Below are 18,517 nucleotides of genomic sequence, written 5' to 3' on the forward strand. Positions count from 1 at the left end.
TAAATTTATAAAAGTGAAGAATATCTCTTTTGAGCTGATGTGTTATCTCGATGTGAAACTGAGTAATGCTCACCACCAACAGCACTTGCTAACGAGAAGTTTTTCGCTTATTTGCCGTGATTTTACGCCACTGTAATGTGTCATTCGCGCTCAGATGGCAACAGCAACGCACCATGGTCTTTCGGGCTGTCATTTCATCTTCTGAGTTGTTAATAAATGAAGCCCGAAGCAATTTTGAAAAGCTTCCCTTCCCCCTTGGTACCAGGACATGTGACTAATATCTGACCAATGCCTCATTGATGACCTGGCCAACAATACACTGCAAAGGAACTAAACTGGAACTCCTACAACAGACAAGCTTTATAATGAAACGCGTTTCCCGTTGGCCGTGCATTGGCACTGCTTGTTGCGCCATATCAGGACAAGGATAAATTTTGTTTCACGAGCGCACAAAGATGAACCCCCCACAGATGGGTGCCGTCCAGGGTTGCCACTGACTTTCGAGTAAATGTCGCCAAACAACGAGCAGAAAGTCGCCAAAAGTCGCCATTTTTTTAGAAATTTCGCCAAAAAAGTCGCCATTCTAGATGTGTGCGGCATATCCTAGTAATAGGAATTTTCACTGATGTATAGCCCCGTAGAATACAGTGCCATTCAAAGCCCTTAAAGTATCTTGACATTTCTCAATGCCAGGCGCATCGCCCCTTCACCATGGGAGTGCTTGGTGCACCTGGTTCTCCGACTAGCCGCAAGATGTGCGCGGAGGCGCAAGTATGAAAGAATAAAACGCTCATGATATCCTTCCATCCCTGTCCGCTCGTTTCAAAGGTAAAAGTGTGGTAAACCTTGGGCGAAAGCCGCGAAGGCGTTGTTTGTAGACAGCTTTACATCCCCTCATATGAAAAAAAAAAGAATTAACAGGTTTATTGAAAGTAGTAAGACAGAATTCTTACAGGTATCGTTCATTAGTGAGTCTTATACATTTCAGTGTGAACTAAAATGATACCGGACACCACTGTCCCTTTCATATATAATCACTTATATCTACCCGCGTCAATCCAGTGCGTTATAATTGAACAGGTAGACATTGTAAAATGTTATATAGCAATTGTTTTCATTGCACACGCTCACCGAGAACAGTAGAAAATGCCTGAATAAATAATTTTTTATTGCACGAACACCCGCGTATCCGCCCATCTTCGCTATACGAGCTCGATTACGGGGATACTGCAGCGGTGAATAGGTCGCCAAGCTATTCAGAATAGCTGGAGCTTTGGCGGAACAAATGGCCGGAACACACGGCCAACCCGTCATCTAGCCCCTTCAGAAGTGAAACTTTAGCGAAGCTCTGAAGCATCTAGATGAATCTACATGAATTGAGGTAGAAGCATCTAGATGAATTGAGGAGATACACACGAGTTACAGGACGGACATACAGAACGGCGCGTAATGTGCACCTCAAAATCCAAAAAAATACAGAGAATAGTGCCGCTCATTCGTTGGGAAGGCACTGAGCTTAGGATGCATAACTCAGTGGAGACCTAAGCTGAAAATCGCCAAAAATTCGCCATGTCGCCATTCATAATTTTAGGTCGCCACGAGCCTCTCAAATTCGCCAATTTGGCGAAAAGTAGCCACCATTGGCAACCCTGGTGCCGTCCATCGGAGCAAAATGTCGAGGTCCCTCGTCGCTTGCTACGCTCTGTAATATCTATAACTGTTTGTTTGCTTCTGGATATTCTGGGGCACTGTCTTGGGAGTCACATTGGCGTAAGAAAGAAGACGGCCCGCTTGGACAAGGACTTCATCATCATCATCACGCTCGAATGCGCGCTCGCGTTCGCCGTGACAGCATGGCAGTCTGGCCCGGACCTTCGAAGAGTACAGATGTTTCTGTTCTTTGCTCCTTCCGTGTCCTCTCCGAAGGCTCCGGCCGACCACCTGCCCTGAGCCTACAATATAGGTCGTAATACTTCTGCGTGTCACTATATATTAGCTTATAATCATTTTCGCACTAATTAGGCTGAAAATTTCCAAAACACCCCTAACAACATTTCAAACTTTTATTGCACCATTACTAGCACCTCCAGCTTTCCAGTATAACAGTGTAACTATCCGACCTGTCTCTTGGGATGTGTTCGATCCTAGTACAAAGACAGGGCGAAGAAGAAGAAGAACAGCGAATCAGCGAATCAAAGTAATGTGAATGAAACGTCGGTCACGTCTTTCTATCCTGTCACCGTTTCAAAATTGCTGGCAGACGAATACCTGTACAACCTCTTCGAAAACTCGGCCTGGAATTATTAGAATCAATAAAACCAACTGGTGGGCTAGTTGGTACTGCATTTCTTATGTTTCAACGCAAGGAGACGTCCTCATCCCTTCTTGCTCGTGTTTGTGTCTCCTTGCGCTGAAACATAAGAAATATTATAATCACTTATTCTTCCAGTCTAATCCTGTACTATAGAATACAGCTGCGGGGACGTTTGCTTGGCTATTGCTGAATTTATCATAGAGACTAAAAGAATACCTTGGTAAATTCTTTCGGCTTTAAATATTTCATTATTGATAATTTCCAATTGAAATAATATGTTATTCATCTTTAGCGGTCTAACATTGATAACCTATAGAACCTAACGGAAAAGTCTACCCCTACTTGCCCAAGACCTGTTTCGTGAATGGGACATATTGTAGTCAAGAGGAAGAAGAAAACCTTCGGACTGGCCTCGACCACGAGCAGGTCATGATCATGATCATGATCATGCCAGAGTTTATAGGATCTACTATACTCTACTCATGAGCAGTCGCGAAGACCTCCAGGGCCAGTCTACGTCTGAGAATGGCGACTGCGCGCAGCGGTGCTAACGACGGGCTTTCGTTATCAGAAATGGGCGTACATCAGCGTAGTCGCAGCCGGCGCAGCGCTGTCAGTGATCCTCACTGCAACCACGCCGTTTGTGTTGGGACGTTACAAGTTCCAGAGGATTGCTGGAGGCAAACGAGAAGTGGCGTTCTGCTGCAAGGACGACGCAGAACTGATCCTCTCGAATGTCAAGCACAGCTTAAATGCCTGCGAGGACTTTCACGAGTACGTCAGTTCTCGAGCAAGAAGTCCAGACTCGGGTTTCGTGCCACCACCGTTGAAGGTCGCCATGGCCTGGAAGCTCATCGAAGTCACATATATGGCCCACAGTGGAGGCGCCAGCCAAGGAGTGTTACAAGACTTGCGACGGAGTCTAGCGAGGTGGCTCTGGTTACCGCATGAGGAACAGATAGCCGACGTGATGGTTGCTGTGCTTAACATAGATAACGTTACGGCATCAATGAATTCGCTTATAATTTCGCGCTTCTTCGCTTCGATGAGCCTAAAGTGTGGTCTTCGGTCAGTCGTAAATATCAAGGCCTATCTTGCGAACACGAGTTCAGTGACCACTCTCCGTGTGAAGACCTACAGCGGCTGCCTTCTAGACGCGAATATTCTCGACTCGATGAGTGTGGCTCTTCGCAAGTTCGACGACCATACTAACGCAACCGTAAACGATTACGATGTTCGCAGTTTCGCACAGAGAGTGACCGACACTGTTCTCGAGCCTGGGGAATCGGACACTAAGCAATTCAGCATTACAATGGTGCCCATTCCTGGCATCACCTTCGACGAGTGGCAAGCTCTTCTGAAAGATTTCGTGTTCGCCACACTACCGAACGTAACCAGACTTTCGGTCAGGGCCGCCCACAAGCTGGCAGATATTATCCAGCTCTTCTCAGATTCATAGAACTAACCGGCAGCGATCGCGTGCCTCATCATCTGTTCTGCTATTCACAGCGTGGAATACCTGCGCACTGCAGTTAATGACCGCACTGCACAGTGAACGAGTTCATCAGTGTGCGAGGTGGTCGGTGTATGTCGAGTAGACGACATAGCAAAGACGAAAGCTGTCTTGAGCGAGTCACTGGACGCGCGCATACGGGCGTTATTCTCGCTCATGCGCAGCAAGGTGTGCCTAGAAGCAATCGGAGCAAACGTGGTGGCCGGAAGTGCTAAACGTGCGCGCATTGAAGCTCACCTTGATAAACTGAGGCCAATACTACCGAAGGATATAAGCAACGCCGTGTCCAGCCTTACAATCCCACATATGTCCTGGTCGTTTGCCTTAGACTTGCTAGCCGTTCGAGGGCACAACATCGAAATCAAGAGAATTCCAACGAAACTCAATATACCGGGCCGTATAGAACTCGCGTCGCCTAAAAGATTGCGGAGGCAAAATGTCATCTATATCTCTAATAAGCTCTATCTTTTTCTTGACCCGTACACGACCCGTGAGAGTATCCTTGATTTGGCCGCCTGGGAGTGGGACTGGCCTCGGAAGTTAGGTCGCTGCTTCTTGAAGACGCGGACCCGGCAAGTACCCGTCAGTTTGTGGAGAGCCACCACCACTGCTTCAGAGAAACTTACTTCACTGACGCCTCAAACGACAGCTGGTGGCGCAGAGCGTTCCACACAGCACTTGGTCTTGCCTCAGCCGCGAGCGCCGGGAGGATGAATGACTGGAGCGACACCTTCAACTTAACCAACACGCTCATCTCTAAAGAGCAGCTTGTGTACCTCTTTTGAGTTTACAGTCAATGGAACACTTTTTACGAGAAAATGCACGGGTATGCCATCAATCTGGCTTTGAGAAACTCGCAGTTCTTCAGTGAAGCCTTTGCGTGCACAGCAAAGTCTCTCATGGGTCAACGGCCCGCCTGCTTCATCGCGCAACCCTAATACTATATATTGCATAATGTTTCGCATGAAGAAATGTGACGAGACCTTGTTGTCTGCTGATATTTTTTTGGTACTTGAGAATAATTCAGGGTGAAAGCAACTGATCTGATTTCATGAAGGTAGTTCGAGCAACTTTCATTTTGGTGTTTTCTTTTCCCTTTACGTATATACCGCTTTCCTGTGCGGTTTTCTTGCTTACATCAGTGCGAAGAAGGGTTTTCTAGTGACTATATCCTCCATCATTCTTATATATGAAAATTTTGCTAGGTCACTGACCCAACGTCGCGAAGTCTGATGTAACAGCGAAGCGTTCTGCGTTGCATCGCTTCACCTCGTTTTAAATTCGGGGTTTTTATGCAAGACGTTCACTTCTAAGCTCAGCTTCGCTCACCCGAAGCTCTGTATCTCCTGTCATGCGCTCGCACTTGGCTTTGGCATCTCTTGTGCCGACTTCTGGATCAGAATGACGCTGACGTTGCCGTTTAGGCGTCAATTCCCGTTGACCCGTCCGGCGGGTAGCTGCTTCTTGCGGAGTGCGCCCGACTTTATCCAGTGCCGAATATTTGAGAAAGACCTCCGGGTTTCCGGGTCAGATACATTGGCCTTCCGCAAAAAACCAAATGCCAATTTCGCTCTTATTGCAGTGTACGCGGTTCGCAGCACGTTCAGGCTAGTTATAGACAGCTTTTCATTTTTAGTGGAACGGAGGTGAATAGTATTGCTGACTCAATTTTTTGGTAAGTACTAACTGAGATAGTTATAGACAGCTTCTCCCTTTACAGCGAGAGCTCTTATGAGATCACAAGAACAGTGCCATTGTCATCCGCGGCCTACGCCGCCACCACCGCCGGTGTCCGTAACCGCTTTTGCGCGAAACAAGAAAAATGTAATAAACAAAAAAAATTCCGCAGATCCCACGCCTTGTGGGAATCAGTTTCATACGAAGCAGGCAGCGAGTAGTTTTATATGATGCATTTGTTGGCATTGAGGCAAGCGTTACGAGGTGGGTCGACGTGTTTTTATATGTGTAGTTGTGTGCACATTGTCCGCTTACCAGGCATCTCCACTACGCTTTATTGAGATTGCTCATGCGAGAGTGCATAACCACTTATTGGTCTCAGCCAGACCATCGATACAGGCGCCTGCCGGAAATAGATCCGGAAATGACTTTTCGCCTCCCGCCTAGAATGAACCGAGGCAACGCCAGTTTGCTGCACCGGATTCGTCTGGGAGTTGCATTCACTCGCCGCTATGCACACCTCATCCGCCGTGCGGACAGCCCGAACTGTGAACGATGCCAAGTACATGAAACAACAGCACATATATTTTGTGACTGCCCACTTTACGTGTCACAACGTAATGCACTTGCTTTAACGTTGTCGGGAATCGGTGTGGCAACACTAAGTGAGACGGGTATTTTGTCAGCTATGTGCGACCAGACAAAGTCACCAACTGCTATCAAGGCTGTGATAGATTTTCTTAGGAGCACAGAACTGGACACAAGACTATAGCGAAACCACTACGTCACGTGGTTATTGTATTATTGTATATACGCATATCTCTTTCCTCTCCCCATCATCACCCCTCATCACTCCTTTTTTCCCCTTTCCCTTTTCCCCTGTGCAGAGTAGCAGGCTAGAGCGCACTAGCTCAGGCCGACCTCTCTGCCTTCAAAAAAAATTCTCTCTCTCTCTCTCTCTCCACTACGCTGGCGTTTAAAGAGTAGCTAATAGTCTGACGTTACGTCAGAGCACAGACGCCAGTATTATGGAAACGAAGTGCCCTTTACGGTGCGATGATGTGAATATCACGCGTACTTTTGTTAGCGTGTTCCTCAGGGGTAGAGTGAACGCTTCAATATAATTTGATGAATCATATAACGCTGCAAATGCAATGTTTATTAGACTGCTATAATAGCTGAGCCAACAATGAAACCACAGCTGACGTTAACCCAACATGACGCCTGTATCGTTGGAGTACATATGTAATGTTTATTGCTTTGTTATGAAATTAGATAACAAGCACTGCAACTACAACTGACGTTTCACCGACATTACGCATGCAACGCATGCACATGGTGTCTTTCCAAAGCAGCTTCGAGACGAGGCGTGGCTCTGCGGTAGAATACCCGACTGTCAAGCAGAATGATTGGGTTCGATTCCTGCTGAGATCCTGACTCTTATTCTTTGCATTAGTCGGGTCAACGTTGCCGATGTCATATTTTATTAACGCCCTCGCATTTAATGCGCCGATGTCTGTTCTCGCCATTCCTGGGTAGACACGAACTGTCAATCACCTGTGACGCACACCCGCATTCCGCGGCCCGTGGTATACGGGTATGTGCCGCACGTGTCTGGAGGAAAGGGTTTGGCGACGTACGCGACACGATAGTCACGTTACTCATGTCATGACCAGACAGTCATATTCGTCAAACCCTCTTACCCTCCCACGCCAGTTTTGCTCTACACCAAATTAACGAGGTGATCATGAGAGCACCCAGACGTAGGCGGCTAGATAGATAGATAGATAGATAGATAGATAGATAGATAGATAGATAGATAGATAGATAGATAGATAGATAGATAGATAGATAGATAGATAGATAGATAGATAGATAGATAGATAGATAGATAGATAGATAGATAGATAGATAGATAGATAGAAAGCCTCAAAGTGCCTGTGGTTCCTAAGAAATGCTTCGCATTTAAAGATAGCCAGAATCGGATGGGATTTGAATCCTGGCCCTCTGCGGGGCTGTCGAGTATTCTACCACAGAGCCACACTGGTGCTTGAAACTCCTTGGCGCCCTATAGAGGCGTTATGTCGGGCTCGAAATCGCGTTAACATATGTAATATAGCGTGGCAGACGAGTAAAATAACAACCAGGCGTCACACATTGCTAATTGCACAACGAGTGTGTTGTTGAGAGCTTCCCACCTACTAAAACGTGCTCAGCCATAATGCATCATCGTCATCAGTGCCATGTAGCATCACCAAAGTGCACATAATGCCTCACAGATGTGTAACAGGTACCTCGCTTATCCGTAGTGGCATAGTGGGTGTCTCCCTAATTCACAAAAATGATGATTGATGGTGTAGTGGATACCTCGCAAGTGTACTTGTATTATGTGCCCCAAGGTTGTTTGGAACTGGCTCTAGAAAAGCCGCTTTTTGAGCTCGCAGCCGCCGTTGCCTTTGCCGTTCTCTAGTTTGTTTCTTCGACTGGCTCATACCCACGAGGAGGAGACTGGCTCATACCCACGAGGGTGATTGGCCACACTGACATTTATCAAGAGAAATGTAAACCCTATGAAACATAAGAAAAACAAAGAACGCAACGCGATGTAAATAAAATGTGAAAGGCTTAAGAAATTCAAAAGGCCGTAGGATAAGCACCGAACAAATAAAAAAAAAATATAATAATAAAGGGGAGAAAGGTTGGTTTCAGTGGTCAGTAGCACTAGCAGCGTACTCTTCCGGTTCCTTGAATGAATTTATGTAGCGCAGTCATAATAGCACTGCGGCTTGCCCCAAACTGACCGGCTCCAACGACAACAGGATAGAAGTAGTAAATGGTAAACCCAGCCTACCAGTCGGTATTTCAAGAAAGAGAGAGAGGGAAAAACTTTAATAGCAAGTGTGTTTGGACCCCCCGGGTCCCTGGACCATTCTATAGTGAGGCGAAACGGTGGCATGATAGAAAAGTGATCTATACTTTCCGGTTCATTACAAACTGCACAGAGATTAGTTAATGAGAAGCGAGATTTATGAAGGTAGTAATTTAAGCGGGGAACTCGCATTGACGTGACAGGCATTTGGTAGTGTGCTCTCGCTGTACTTACTCGGAGTCTTCTCGCCGCCGTCGCTTCGCGGCCATTCTTTGGGCTAACTGTTGCCTTCTTCATTTTTTGGTGGACCATAGGTGAGCAGTGGGATTTACCCAATTTCTGTGGCACACGCGCGTTTATGATGAAGTGGGCTGTAGTGGGATTTGCCCAATTTCGGTGGCACATATCCGTCTACCGCTTATGATGATGATAGGTTTTTGGTTCGCCGGTGAAGGTACGATTTGCTAAACAGCTTCCCTGTTAAGAAATACAAATGGTACTACATAGAGAAAATGAAGGCTTTGACCAGAAATAAAGCAAGAGCGTTGCAAGGTCTTTAGCTTAATAATAATTGGGGTTCATTGAAAAAATAGCCGGGACAGCAATTGACACGCTGATGAGAACAGAGACGCAGACTGTAATAAAGAAACAAGAGGCGTATGGACGACATGGAAAACTGCGAAATTATTATATTGAGGAAACTCAGCTTAGCAACGTAAACAATATCATTTTCTGTTTATTCGACAGGATTTCCCTTCAGACGTTGCAGCGACAAACGAAGATTTCGGTCTGGTGTTTGTCCGCAGCAACGCTCGTAGGATGCGGCCGAGGGGGGCCAGTCAGTTATTTATCAATGTCCGATAGAGTTCGATCTTCGGTTTCGGGGATGAGAGCAATGGCAGTGGCAGCCACCACTGCAACAACAAGGCTGAGCGTCAGCAGCGCTACCCTGTACTCGAAAGCGGCGAGCAGCTCCTCGTCGAAGTGGAGCATGACGAAGGTTAGCGACCAGCGGGATGCCCACACAAAGGACGAGGCGAGGTATCGCAACCGCAGGGGGATCAGTTCGCCGGTGAGCAGCACCGGGATATGGCACAAGCCCACCGAGTAAGCCAGCACGAACAGGCCCACCGAAGGCAGGACCTTCGAGCTGGGTATGGCGGGGTCCTTGTCCACAGCCCAGTCTCTGTCGGTAATTCAGTGCGGGTGGTGGTCATTTTGGAACGTAACTGTAATTTTGTGCTCATGACAGATTACAGAAGACATGCAGGTGATCCCGGGGTAATTTCATTGAAATTCAGACTTGATTATTCTCCTATTTCTCGTGTAGAACTGTCAAATTTGCAACGTTTCGTGATTTAATTAATGACTGGCGCCAAGGTGAAAATACTACCGCATAAATGACGTAATACATTCTACGGCATGTTTAATATGTATGAAAGTGTGTACCGAAATTAAGAAAAAAAGAAATAGACAGGGGAAATGAACAAGGAGTTACTAAGAAATGCCCATTTGCAACCTGTTAATTCGGAAGCCAAACTTGTAATGTTCTTGTATCTGAAGAGGGCTAACACCGAAACAGGAGTTTACTTTTATGTTTCTTAACAAAACGTCTCATATCATGGCATGGAAATATATTTTTTTTAGTTTTTCTAAATTACAGATATCATTTCAACGTGTAAACCGCGCTTAAGATATTGTATTATACTTTTTTCGCACTGAAACGGAGGCGGCCGCTGAATAAAAAAATGTCGCCCGCATCTTCTCACGGGGGGAACTCGAGTAAATGCGTCGCAGAGTGGTGGGAGTATCGCGTGAATGTTGCGTAATTGGGTTTCGCAGAAGCGTCGCGCTGCCCGAGTGATGGATCCACTGCTCGACGTTCACGAACGGTTGCTGCTTCTCGAGCACGACGTTCAGGATCCACAGCCCGTCGTTGCCGTTTCGCAGCTGCTTCTCGTTCCCCGAGTGAAGGATCCGCAGCACGTCGTTGCCGTCTGGCAGCAGCTTCTCGTGCAGGAAGTTCCGGGTCCGCAGCTCGCTTCAAACGCTTGCGTTCAGCGTTGTATGCTCGTCTCTTCGCAGCCTTGTCTTCCGCGTTGCTTGCTGTTGTTGACGCCGACGACAGTGAGGGTGGGGTAACGTTGCCTTCAACGAGCGGTGGGACGCTGATTGAAGGTACTCTTGCTTCCATCGCATCTACTCGAGTCATGCAAAGCGTCAGGTCAAGCGAAAGCCAAGTAAAGACGCCCTTGACTGAATTCCGAACGCGCGCTCCGCCGCTTATATACACACCACCCGCGTTCGATCGAGAGGAGGGAAGGACGGAGAGGAAGGAGGGAGAGAGGGAGGGAGAGGACAGGCCTGCTGCCGGCACGAGACGAGCCGAGGATGTGAGGGAGGGAGAGGAGAGGCTTGCTGCCGGCACGAGACGAGCCGAGCATGCGCAGTGGGGGTGTGGACGGCGGCCGACGCCGCAGGTGCGACTAAGAAACGCTCCGCATTTAAAAGTCCGAGTCCAACGTATAAGGAGGTTTCGCTATGTTGTTTAAAAGTGTGAAAAACTGGGCCTGGTGGTTGTAAATGATTCGAATGACAGCGCGAAAAACCACAAGACACACAGGAACAGAACGCACACTGTTGTGTACGTTCTCTTCCTGTGTGTCATGTGGATTTTCGCGCTCTTATACGTAGCTGTTTAAAAATTTTGCTGAAATCAATACATTGGCAAACAACCCCTCTGACTCCCTTTTTATGGACACACCGTTAAACAGTCTTACACAGGCTCTGAGGAACCTGCAAGGAATATTTAACCTAGGCCCCGAAGTAGGTCCAGGCCGTAGTAGGTGCATAGGGGGGGGGGGGTAGCAGGGTACGTAAGAGGGAACGAATACTTATACGCTGCACAAGCCTCGCTATACCAATTGTTTTGTAACCTACGTAAAGCTCTTGAGAATACCGTTTACCGCAATAAATGGATAGAAGAGAAAACGCAAGCTGTGTAAAAGTGTAATTTTCCCTTACAAACCTTGGGGCAAGTTTGTCATGAAAGCACTTGGCTTGACCTATGCGTGACAACATGGTACACGTGGCTCTTACACAGTGCGCAAATTACTCAACGTTTCCTAGATATCGATTTCATAAGCAAAATTTACGTTTTTTTCTCCTGTTAGGCCGCACCTCTTTGCACCTCCACCCTTTCCCCCGCCCTCCTTCCCAATGAAACCTTTAAGTCAATATCGGGCTCAGACATAGTTTTCAGTCTCTGACTATGATAAACAGCATGATCACCGTAGCATGATCCCAATATATAAATGAATAGCTTAGCTATGTTCGCCACTTTAACCTTGCAGGATTCAACGCTCTTACCGGCCAAATTCCTGTTGCCCGAATCAAAGGGCTACACTATAAAATTTGGTTGTCAGTCCCCTTGTCAGTATCAATGCAAGGACTGAGAATAGACCCTTAAAACATTTTACATACTTAAGTGTGTTCCGTTTTCGCATTGATTTTTTAGAAAACCTCTAACTTTAGAGCTTTATTACGAAGGATATCGAACTCCAACTACATGTATGATGAGAAGCAGCGTCACTGAGAAATTTGCAGTGCTTCTGACTGTGCGGTGTGCATAGCTAAACAGGGCGTCCCAACAAACACCAGCACGATTTAAAAAAAAAGAGGAACGGCGTTACGTGAAGCAAACCTAGTTCATGTTGTTCCTAGTACACTAGAGCAGCCACTACTATGTTCTTCTTTAATGACGTTTCATTAATTAGTCATAATTATATTTGTAACTCGACAACTACACAACCAATCATTAAAATGTCAATGAGGCATATGTCGGCATTTTCAAGTGACATCTCACTGCACTATTTTCAACAACGTACTAATTGCGCGCTCATTTTTACCAGTTGATAAAGAAAGCCCGCTATGTCTGAAAAGTGACACGTCACTAGGCTGTTGCGCCCATCAGGAAGCTGCGAGCTCAAGCAGGCTCACTGCGAGGTAGTCAGTATAAAGGGGAATAAAATATGGATCGCCCTATCTGCCATTCCCCGGCAGAAGAAACGCGGCGCTTCCGTCTTACAGAGCCAAGCCGTAATCAGAACAGCGGTTCGGCCGCGTTGTCAATGGGAACAGTCGACCGTGATATCTGGATAATTATAGTGGCGCACAATCGAGTGAAATGTATTCTGCAAGATTGCGACGCATGTTGGCGCCCGACATGTAACCTTGCCAATGTGCGCTGACGCTTGTAACGGACAACAGGTAAAGCGGTTGCTTGATGTAAGCTTATTTCAGGGTGCTGCTTACTCTGGTGGGTGGGAGCGTAGTCACGTGTTATTTTTCATATTTCGCGGGCTTTCTTTATGAGCCCGAGAAAATGAGCACACAATTAGTACGTTGTTGAAAATAACTCAGTTAGATGTAATTTGAACATGGCTACATATTACCTCATTGACATTTCGATAACTACGTGAGTACTTGTCGAGCTATCCATATAATTATTACTAATTATTTAAACATCATTATAGAAAAATATTAGTGGTGGCCACTCTAGTCAATTTGGAACACTATGTACTGGGTCTGCTTTGCGTAACGCCGTTCCTGTTTTCTTTTAATCATGCTGCGTGATAGTGGGGATGCCCTGTTTGTCACACACGAAATTGACAGCGATAGCTCAGGAATTTCATTGGGAATCTCCCGTCGCCTGTCGCAGCTATCACAATTGCTCGTTTTAATGGAAACTCGCAAAGCAAAAACATTTTTACTGTTCCAACCTACAAATTGATCATACAGCTTAACGTCACTTTGTCAACCATATTAGAACTAATGACCCTTTTAAATGCGACGCATTTATTTGGGAATGAAAATCATTTTCCCCGTTTCTGTATATCAAGCCGCCACGTGTGGGTGCTCTTGGGGCATAATTGCCATAAAGGGGGGATGGGGTGGAGGGGGAGGTATGACTGTGTGACAAATACGACTGAAAGGTCACGATACGAATAACATGACATGCGTGTCGCGTATGTCACGAAACCCTTTGCGAGGGTCACGTGCCACACGTAGCCACATACTACAGCTCATGGTATGCGTGCATGCGCCACTGGTGATTTCCAGTCTGTATCAACATTGGGGAGTGGAAATAACCATTGGAAACGTTTTAAGAAACCTTAATTGCGCGGGTTGAAGAAGGCATATAATTTGTTATAGTTCGCGAACTTAATCTGACACACAAAGGCTTACGTTATAATAATAATAATAATATCTGGGGTTTAACGTCCCAAAACCACCATATGATTATGAGAGACGCCGTAGTGGAGGGCTCTGGAAATTTCGACCACCTGGGGTTCTTTAACGTGCACCTAAATCTAAGTACACGGGCCTCGAACATTTTCGCCTCCATCGAAAATGCAGCCGCCGCGGCCGGGATTCGATCCCGCGACCTTCGGGTTAGCAGTGGAGCGCCATAACCACTAGACCACCGTGGCGGGGCAAAGGCTTACGTTATAGCCTACCTGTATCACTCAACAAGCTATAGTCTAGCGCTGCTCGTCCCCGCAGGAATACGCCAACGAACGGTGCTGAAACTTCGTTTTAAAAAACTGAGGTCTGTGCTGTAACGTTAGTGCCACGTTACGCCATACAATGAGCTACTCTTTAAGGGTCAGTGTAGTCAACCTACCTGGTAGGCTCAAGATGCGCACAAAGCTACTCAAATGACACATAAACACCGATCTCCCTCGTAAGACTTGGCTCAATGTGAGGCATAAGCAGCTACCCGCTGACAGGATCGCATGAAACTGATCCCCACATAGCGTGGGATGTGCCGGAATTTTCGCGAAGTTGTTGCAATATTTTTGTTTGTACGTATGCCGTGAAGTTTCCGCATTACGCTGGAAGGGGCTATGTAAAGAGGTAAGAAAAGCCGCGTCATTTAGTAGGGAGTTGCTTACACGAAGCCAAGGTGATCCAGCGGTCGCAGTATGGGCAGAACAACTGCGATCAGCAAGGCCGACAGACCGAGGAGTCCACGTCGGCTGACGATCTTCGTGGCGACAATGGCTAAGGTGGCGCATCCTATGTGCAGGATAATTAGCAACACAGCGAAAGCCTGTGGGGGCACGTCTGTCACTGCGGCGCCCATCACCTGCACAGCTCGAAGCAGGCAAAGCTGAGCGCAGGAGATGTTCTGAAGAAGGTGCAATAGCAGGCAAGCCGTGACATTCCTGGGATTGTTTAGGAAAGGACCAAACATTTAAAAAAGTGACAATTACAACTAAGGTCACTTGTGTAAACGCAGTGTCAGTGCGAATAGTGTAACGGCGACTCAACCACACTCCGTCGGTCGTCCAAGAACGGTCGACAAAGAACGCGTTTTACTTTACAGTAAATGCTAATGGACGTATAACTCAAATGCGGTGATTGACCAATTACGTTAACCTGTCGGAGACAAAAACCATGGCTGTTTAGAGCTATAGATTAGAGCTATCCGACATAGCTTACAACCAGACAGTCGAATTAAAAAAAAGAAGAAGAAGGTTCTGATTCAACTAAACAATGAAATTGACGTGGTATAAAAACAGCGAGGCAGTTAGCACAGCGGATATCCCACAATAAATTAGCTGGAATTGTCCTGCTGTTACCAATATTAGACACGGTTAGACATAACTTAACCTAAATTTAGAAATATTAGAAAGTGGTTAGGTAAAACTAGCCATTTTGGTGGCTACTCGGAGAAAGTTGAAATGAGTCAGAAATCGTCCTCGTGCCCTCTTACAGAAAGCTAGTGCTAGAGGCAGCGGAAGCCATTTTCTTCAAAATATTTTCACCTGGCCTCCTTGGGCCATAGCCAGGCATCTGGTGGTTTCTGCTGGTCTGCGGCGCTTTCGATTTTGCGTTGTCGGAAGTCAGGGGGCGGGTCGACGCCGTAGAGTCGCATCACGGCCGTGTCAGCGTCCAGTGAGCGGTCCCGCGCCAGAAGCCAGCGCGGGTTTTCGACAATGTAGCTCTGCATCGCCAGCATAGGAACGGCAGTGAGCGCGCAACCGCCCGCCTGCACTTCCCAGGGAAATGCGGACAGCGAGTAAGCCGTCAGAAGTCCGGCGCTCGTGGCTACCTGCAAATGCCGGTGGCAAAATAATCAACGGCCAAAACACATGGAGCGATCGATCGCATTTGGAAGAAAATGTCAAACGACGTGACCGCGTTGAGGTAACTCAATGTCTATCCGATTACCACCAGAGAAACAGGAGACCGAAGGTGTGATTCCTAATCCGTGCAGCTGCATTCTAATGTTGGAGAATTTACGTGTCTAGATAAAACACAAATATCAAAACATGTGTGTAAGTTAACTCTTGTGAGAAAAAGGCTATCAAAATGACCCGAGTAATCGATTGCAATACTTAAAAGATATGAGTGGTGGTCGTACTACCTATTATACAACGTTTACTCTAAATTTTCATGCTTGAGTCAACCACATATAAGCAGTTTAATGCTGCGAGATGTTTATGTTGTATTGAGGACGAAGAGCGGCACTGGGGCGCGGGCGCAGAGAGAGAAAAAGATGTTTAGAATAAATGAACACTAAATTAAAAGCGACCGCTGGAAGTGGTTGATTGTTTCGCCTGTCAACTAGCTCTTCCGACTGTCATGGGTAGCTTCCCAGTGGCATGAGTTTCTCTTAAAAGGATCCAGCCGCGTAACGTTGGGACCGAGCGTTCTGGGCCAGCAAGTCAAGTTTTTCCTAGTACAAGGATGTGTCCGTGGTAGATTGTGCGCTGTGATTTGATGGCCAGTGTCGCAAGCGCGTCTCCGCAGGAAAGAGCGGAGCGCGGTCAAACGGGACAAGAAAGACAGACAAGACTTGGCGCTGTCAAGTCCTGTCTTGTCTGTGCCAAGTCCTGCCTTTTTTGTCCCGTTTGGCCGCGCTCATTCCTGTGAAGCCATGCCAACAAGCTCAAGTTCATACCATTTTTGCAGGTGCGTAACGTCGAATCTAGCGAGCAATCAAGGTATTGGGCTCCGAGGGCAGATGTAACTGCCGTTCCGGTGCTCAAATGGTAGAGCAGCGTGGCCTCCGCAATTAGCTCTTGGAGGTCGCCGCAATGGCCCGCTGTCAGGGTTAATCGTGCAGGTCATGCTGAGCAGAGGCGTAGCTCCGTATTTGCCCAGAGGGGGCGACAGAAATAGCGTGGACCATGGGGATTGCTGGTTTTCAGGCCGGGCTAACTGGATACTCATCTCACAGTTAGGCACACAAAAACAATCTGCTATTCTTGGGATGAACATTTGGAAGCTCGCGCAAGGTTCATTGCAGCAATATACTGCATGTATAGGCAAGGCTGCGGTACGCGGCGTTCGGTAGGAGACGCACTCGATGCTCCCCGGGGAAAACTTCGCAGGCTGCGAACTTTACACAAGGGCAAGTATAACATTATCTACACTATTGTCATGACTTTTCTTAGATTGCACACTTTGTCTTCTGTCCTCGCATATTTTATTGTTATGCTGTTGCGGTAATGCTGCGAAAGTTCCATCCTAATTCCTCCATTTTTTTTCCTTCTGTTGGAGACATATCATGGCTGCTATGTCAGAGGTTTGCGGAACAACGAGCAGTAAGCCGATTCCTCTGGTCGGAGGGCGTTAAAGGGTCAGACATTCATCGGAGACTATCCTCGAAATATGCGAGATGTATACTATCACATAAAACTGTGTTTTTGTGGATCGAGAAGTTTAAAAGTGGTCGAACAAGTGTAACGCATTAAGAGGGAGCAGGACGGCCATCATCCTCCAGTACAGCTGACAACATTCAGCAAGCTCAAGAGATGGGTCTGGCGAATACGCAAATCACTATCGATGAGATAGCATCTGCTCTGAACATCAGTCATGGCTCATCAGTCATGGCCCATCAAATTATCTACGACGAGCTCGGCTTTAATAAAGTCTGTGCACGGTGGGTGCCAAGAAAGCTTACTGCAGAACATAAGCCCACTGGTGTTAGGATCTGTCAACGCTTGCTCACTCGCTTCAACGACGAAGGTGATGCATTTTTAAGCAGAATAGTCCCCGGAGGTGAAACATGGGTTCATCATTATGAGCCAGAATCAAAGCGCCAGAGTATGCAGTGGAAACACCCTAGATCTCCGACGAACAAAAAAAAAATGCAAGACTGGGCCATTCGCAGGAAAGGTTATGTTAACTGTGTTTTGGGACTCACAGGGGCTTATAATGGCAGAGTTCATGGAAAAGGGACTGACGATGTACAATGCGAGCTATATTGAAATGTTAGAAAAGAAGCTGAAGCCAGCAATTCACAATAAACTGCAAGGTTTGTTGCAGCAGAAGTTTTGTTGTTACATGCCAATGCACGGCCACACAGGGCTCATCCCACTACTAAAACCATCAACAAGATGAACATTGAGTTAATAGAAGACCTTTTAGATGCGAAGTATCTTAAGGCGGAGCTCAATTCGGTGGTGGTGGTGTGCGGCGTGACCACCCTTACTGCGCATGCGCGTACTCTCTCCACACACCTCCTCTCCACTCCCCCTCACCATTCCCCCTGCCTCTACCCCTCTCCCCTCCCCACTCACCCCCGCCCCTTCCCCTCTCCACTCACCCTCTCCCATACCCCTCTCCACTTCATCTCTCCCCTCCCCCTTTCCACTCTTCCTCTGAAACGCGGGCTAGACATGCCGAAATTCTCTCCTGCGCAACGCCGCGATGAGCTCGAGCGCATGCGCGTCCCCTCCCCTTCTCTCTCCTCTCCTACGCGGACCCCCCTCTCGCCCGCCTGTCGACCGCGTTCCCCGCTCGCCCTGTGAAAATTAACGGCCAGGCTAGATGGAAGATACGACGCGCGTAGCGTCCCTCTTCGCGTTCCACGACGCGAGGTCGGTAGTATGCCCAACGAACGCCAACGGAACGCGATCGTGCAAGTGCTCCGGCTTCGCATCGTCTCATGGTCCCCTTTAGCGGGAGATGGTGTAATTTTCTACAGCCCAGACCTAGCTCCATGTGACTTTCTCTTGTCTGGGCCACTCAAGAATGCCTTGCGTGGTCGTCACTTTGCCTCAGATTTAGACGCGCATATTGTGGTGCAAAAGTGGCTTCACGACCAACCAAAAACCTTTTATTTAGA

At 47.3% G+C, this 18,517-nt stretch overlaps 1 protein-coding gene across 1 annotated transcript; it reads right to left on the reverse strand.

The window, feature by feature from the left end:
• Positions 1-9,216: 9,216 nt before the first annotated feature.
• LOC119385760 (solute carrier family 2, facilitated glucose transporter member 6-like) lies at positions 9,217-15,664 on the reverse strand. The gene is made up of 4 exons (XM_037653146.2): positions 15,632-15,664; positions 15,207-15,493; positions 14,331-14,603; positions 9,217-9,559 (listed from the first exon to the last, which is right to left on the reverse strand). Exons 1-4 carry the CDS (start codon positions 15,662-15,664, stop codon positions 9,217-9,219), a joined length of 936 nt encoding a protein of 311 aa, XP_037509074.1.
• Positions 15,665-18,517: the final 2,853 nt, after the last annotated feature.

Source organism: Rhipicephalus sanguineus, chromosome 3 (genome assembly GCF_013339695.2).
Source record: "Rhipicephalus sanguineus isolate Rsan-2018 chromosome 3, BIME_Rsan_1.4, whole genome shotgun sequence".
Classification (NCBI taxonomy): Eukaryota; Metazoa; Arthropoda; class Arachnida; order Ixodida; family Ixodidae; genus Rhipicephalus; species Rhipicephalus sanguineus.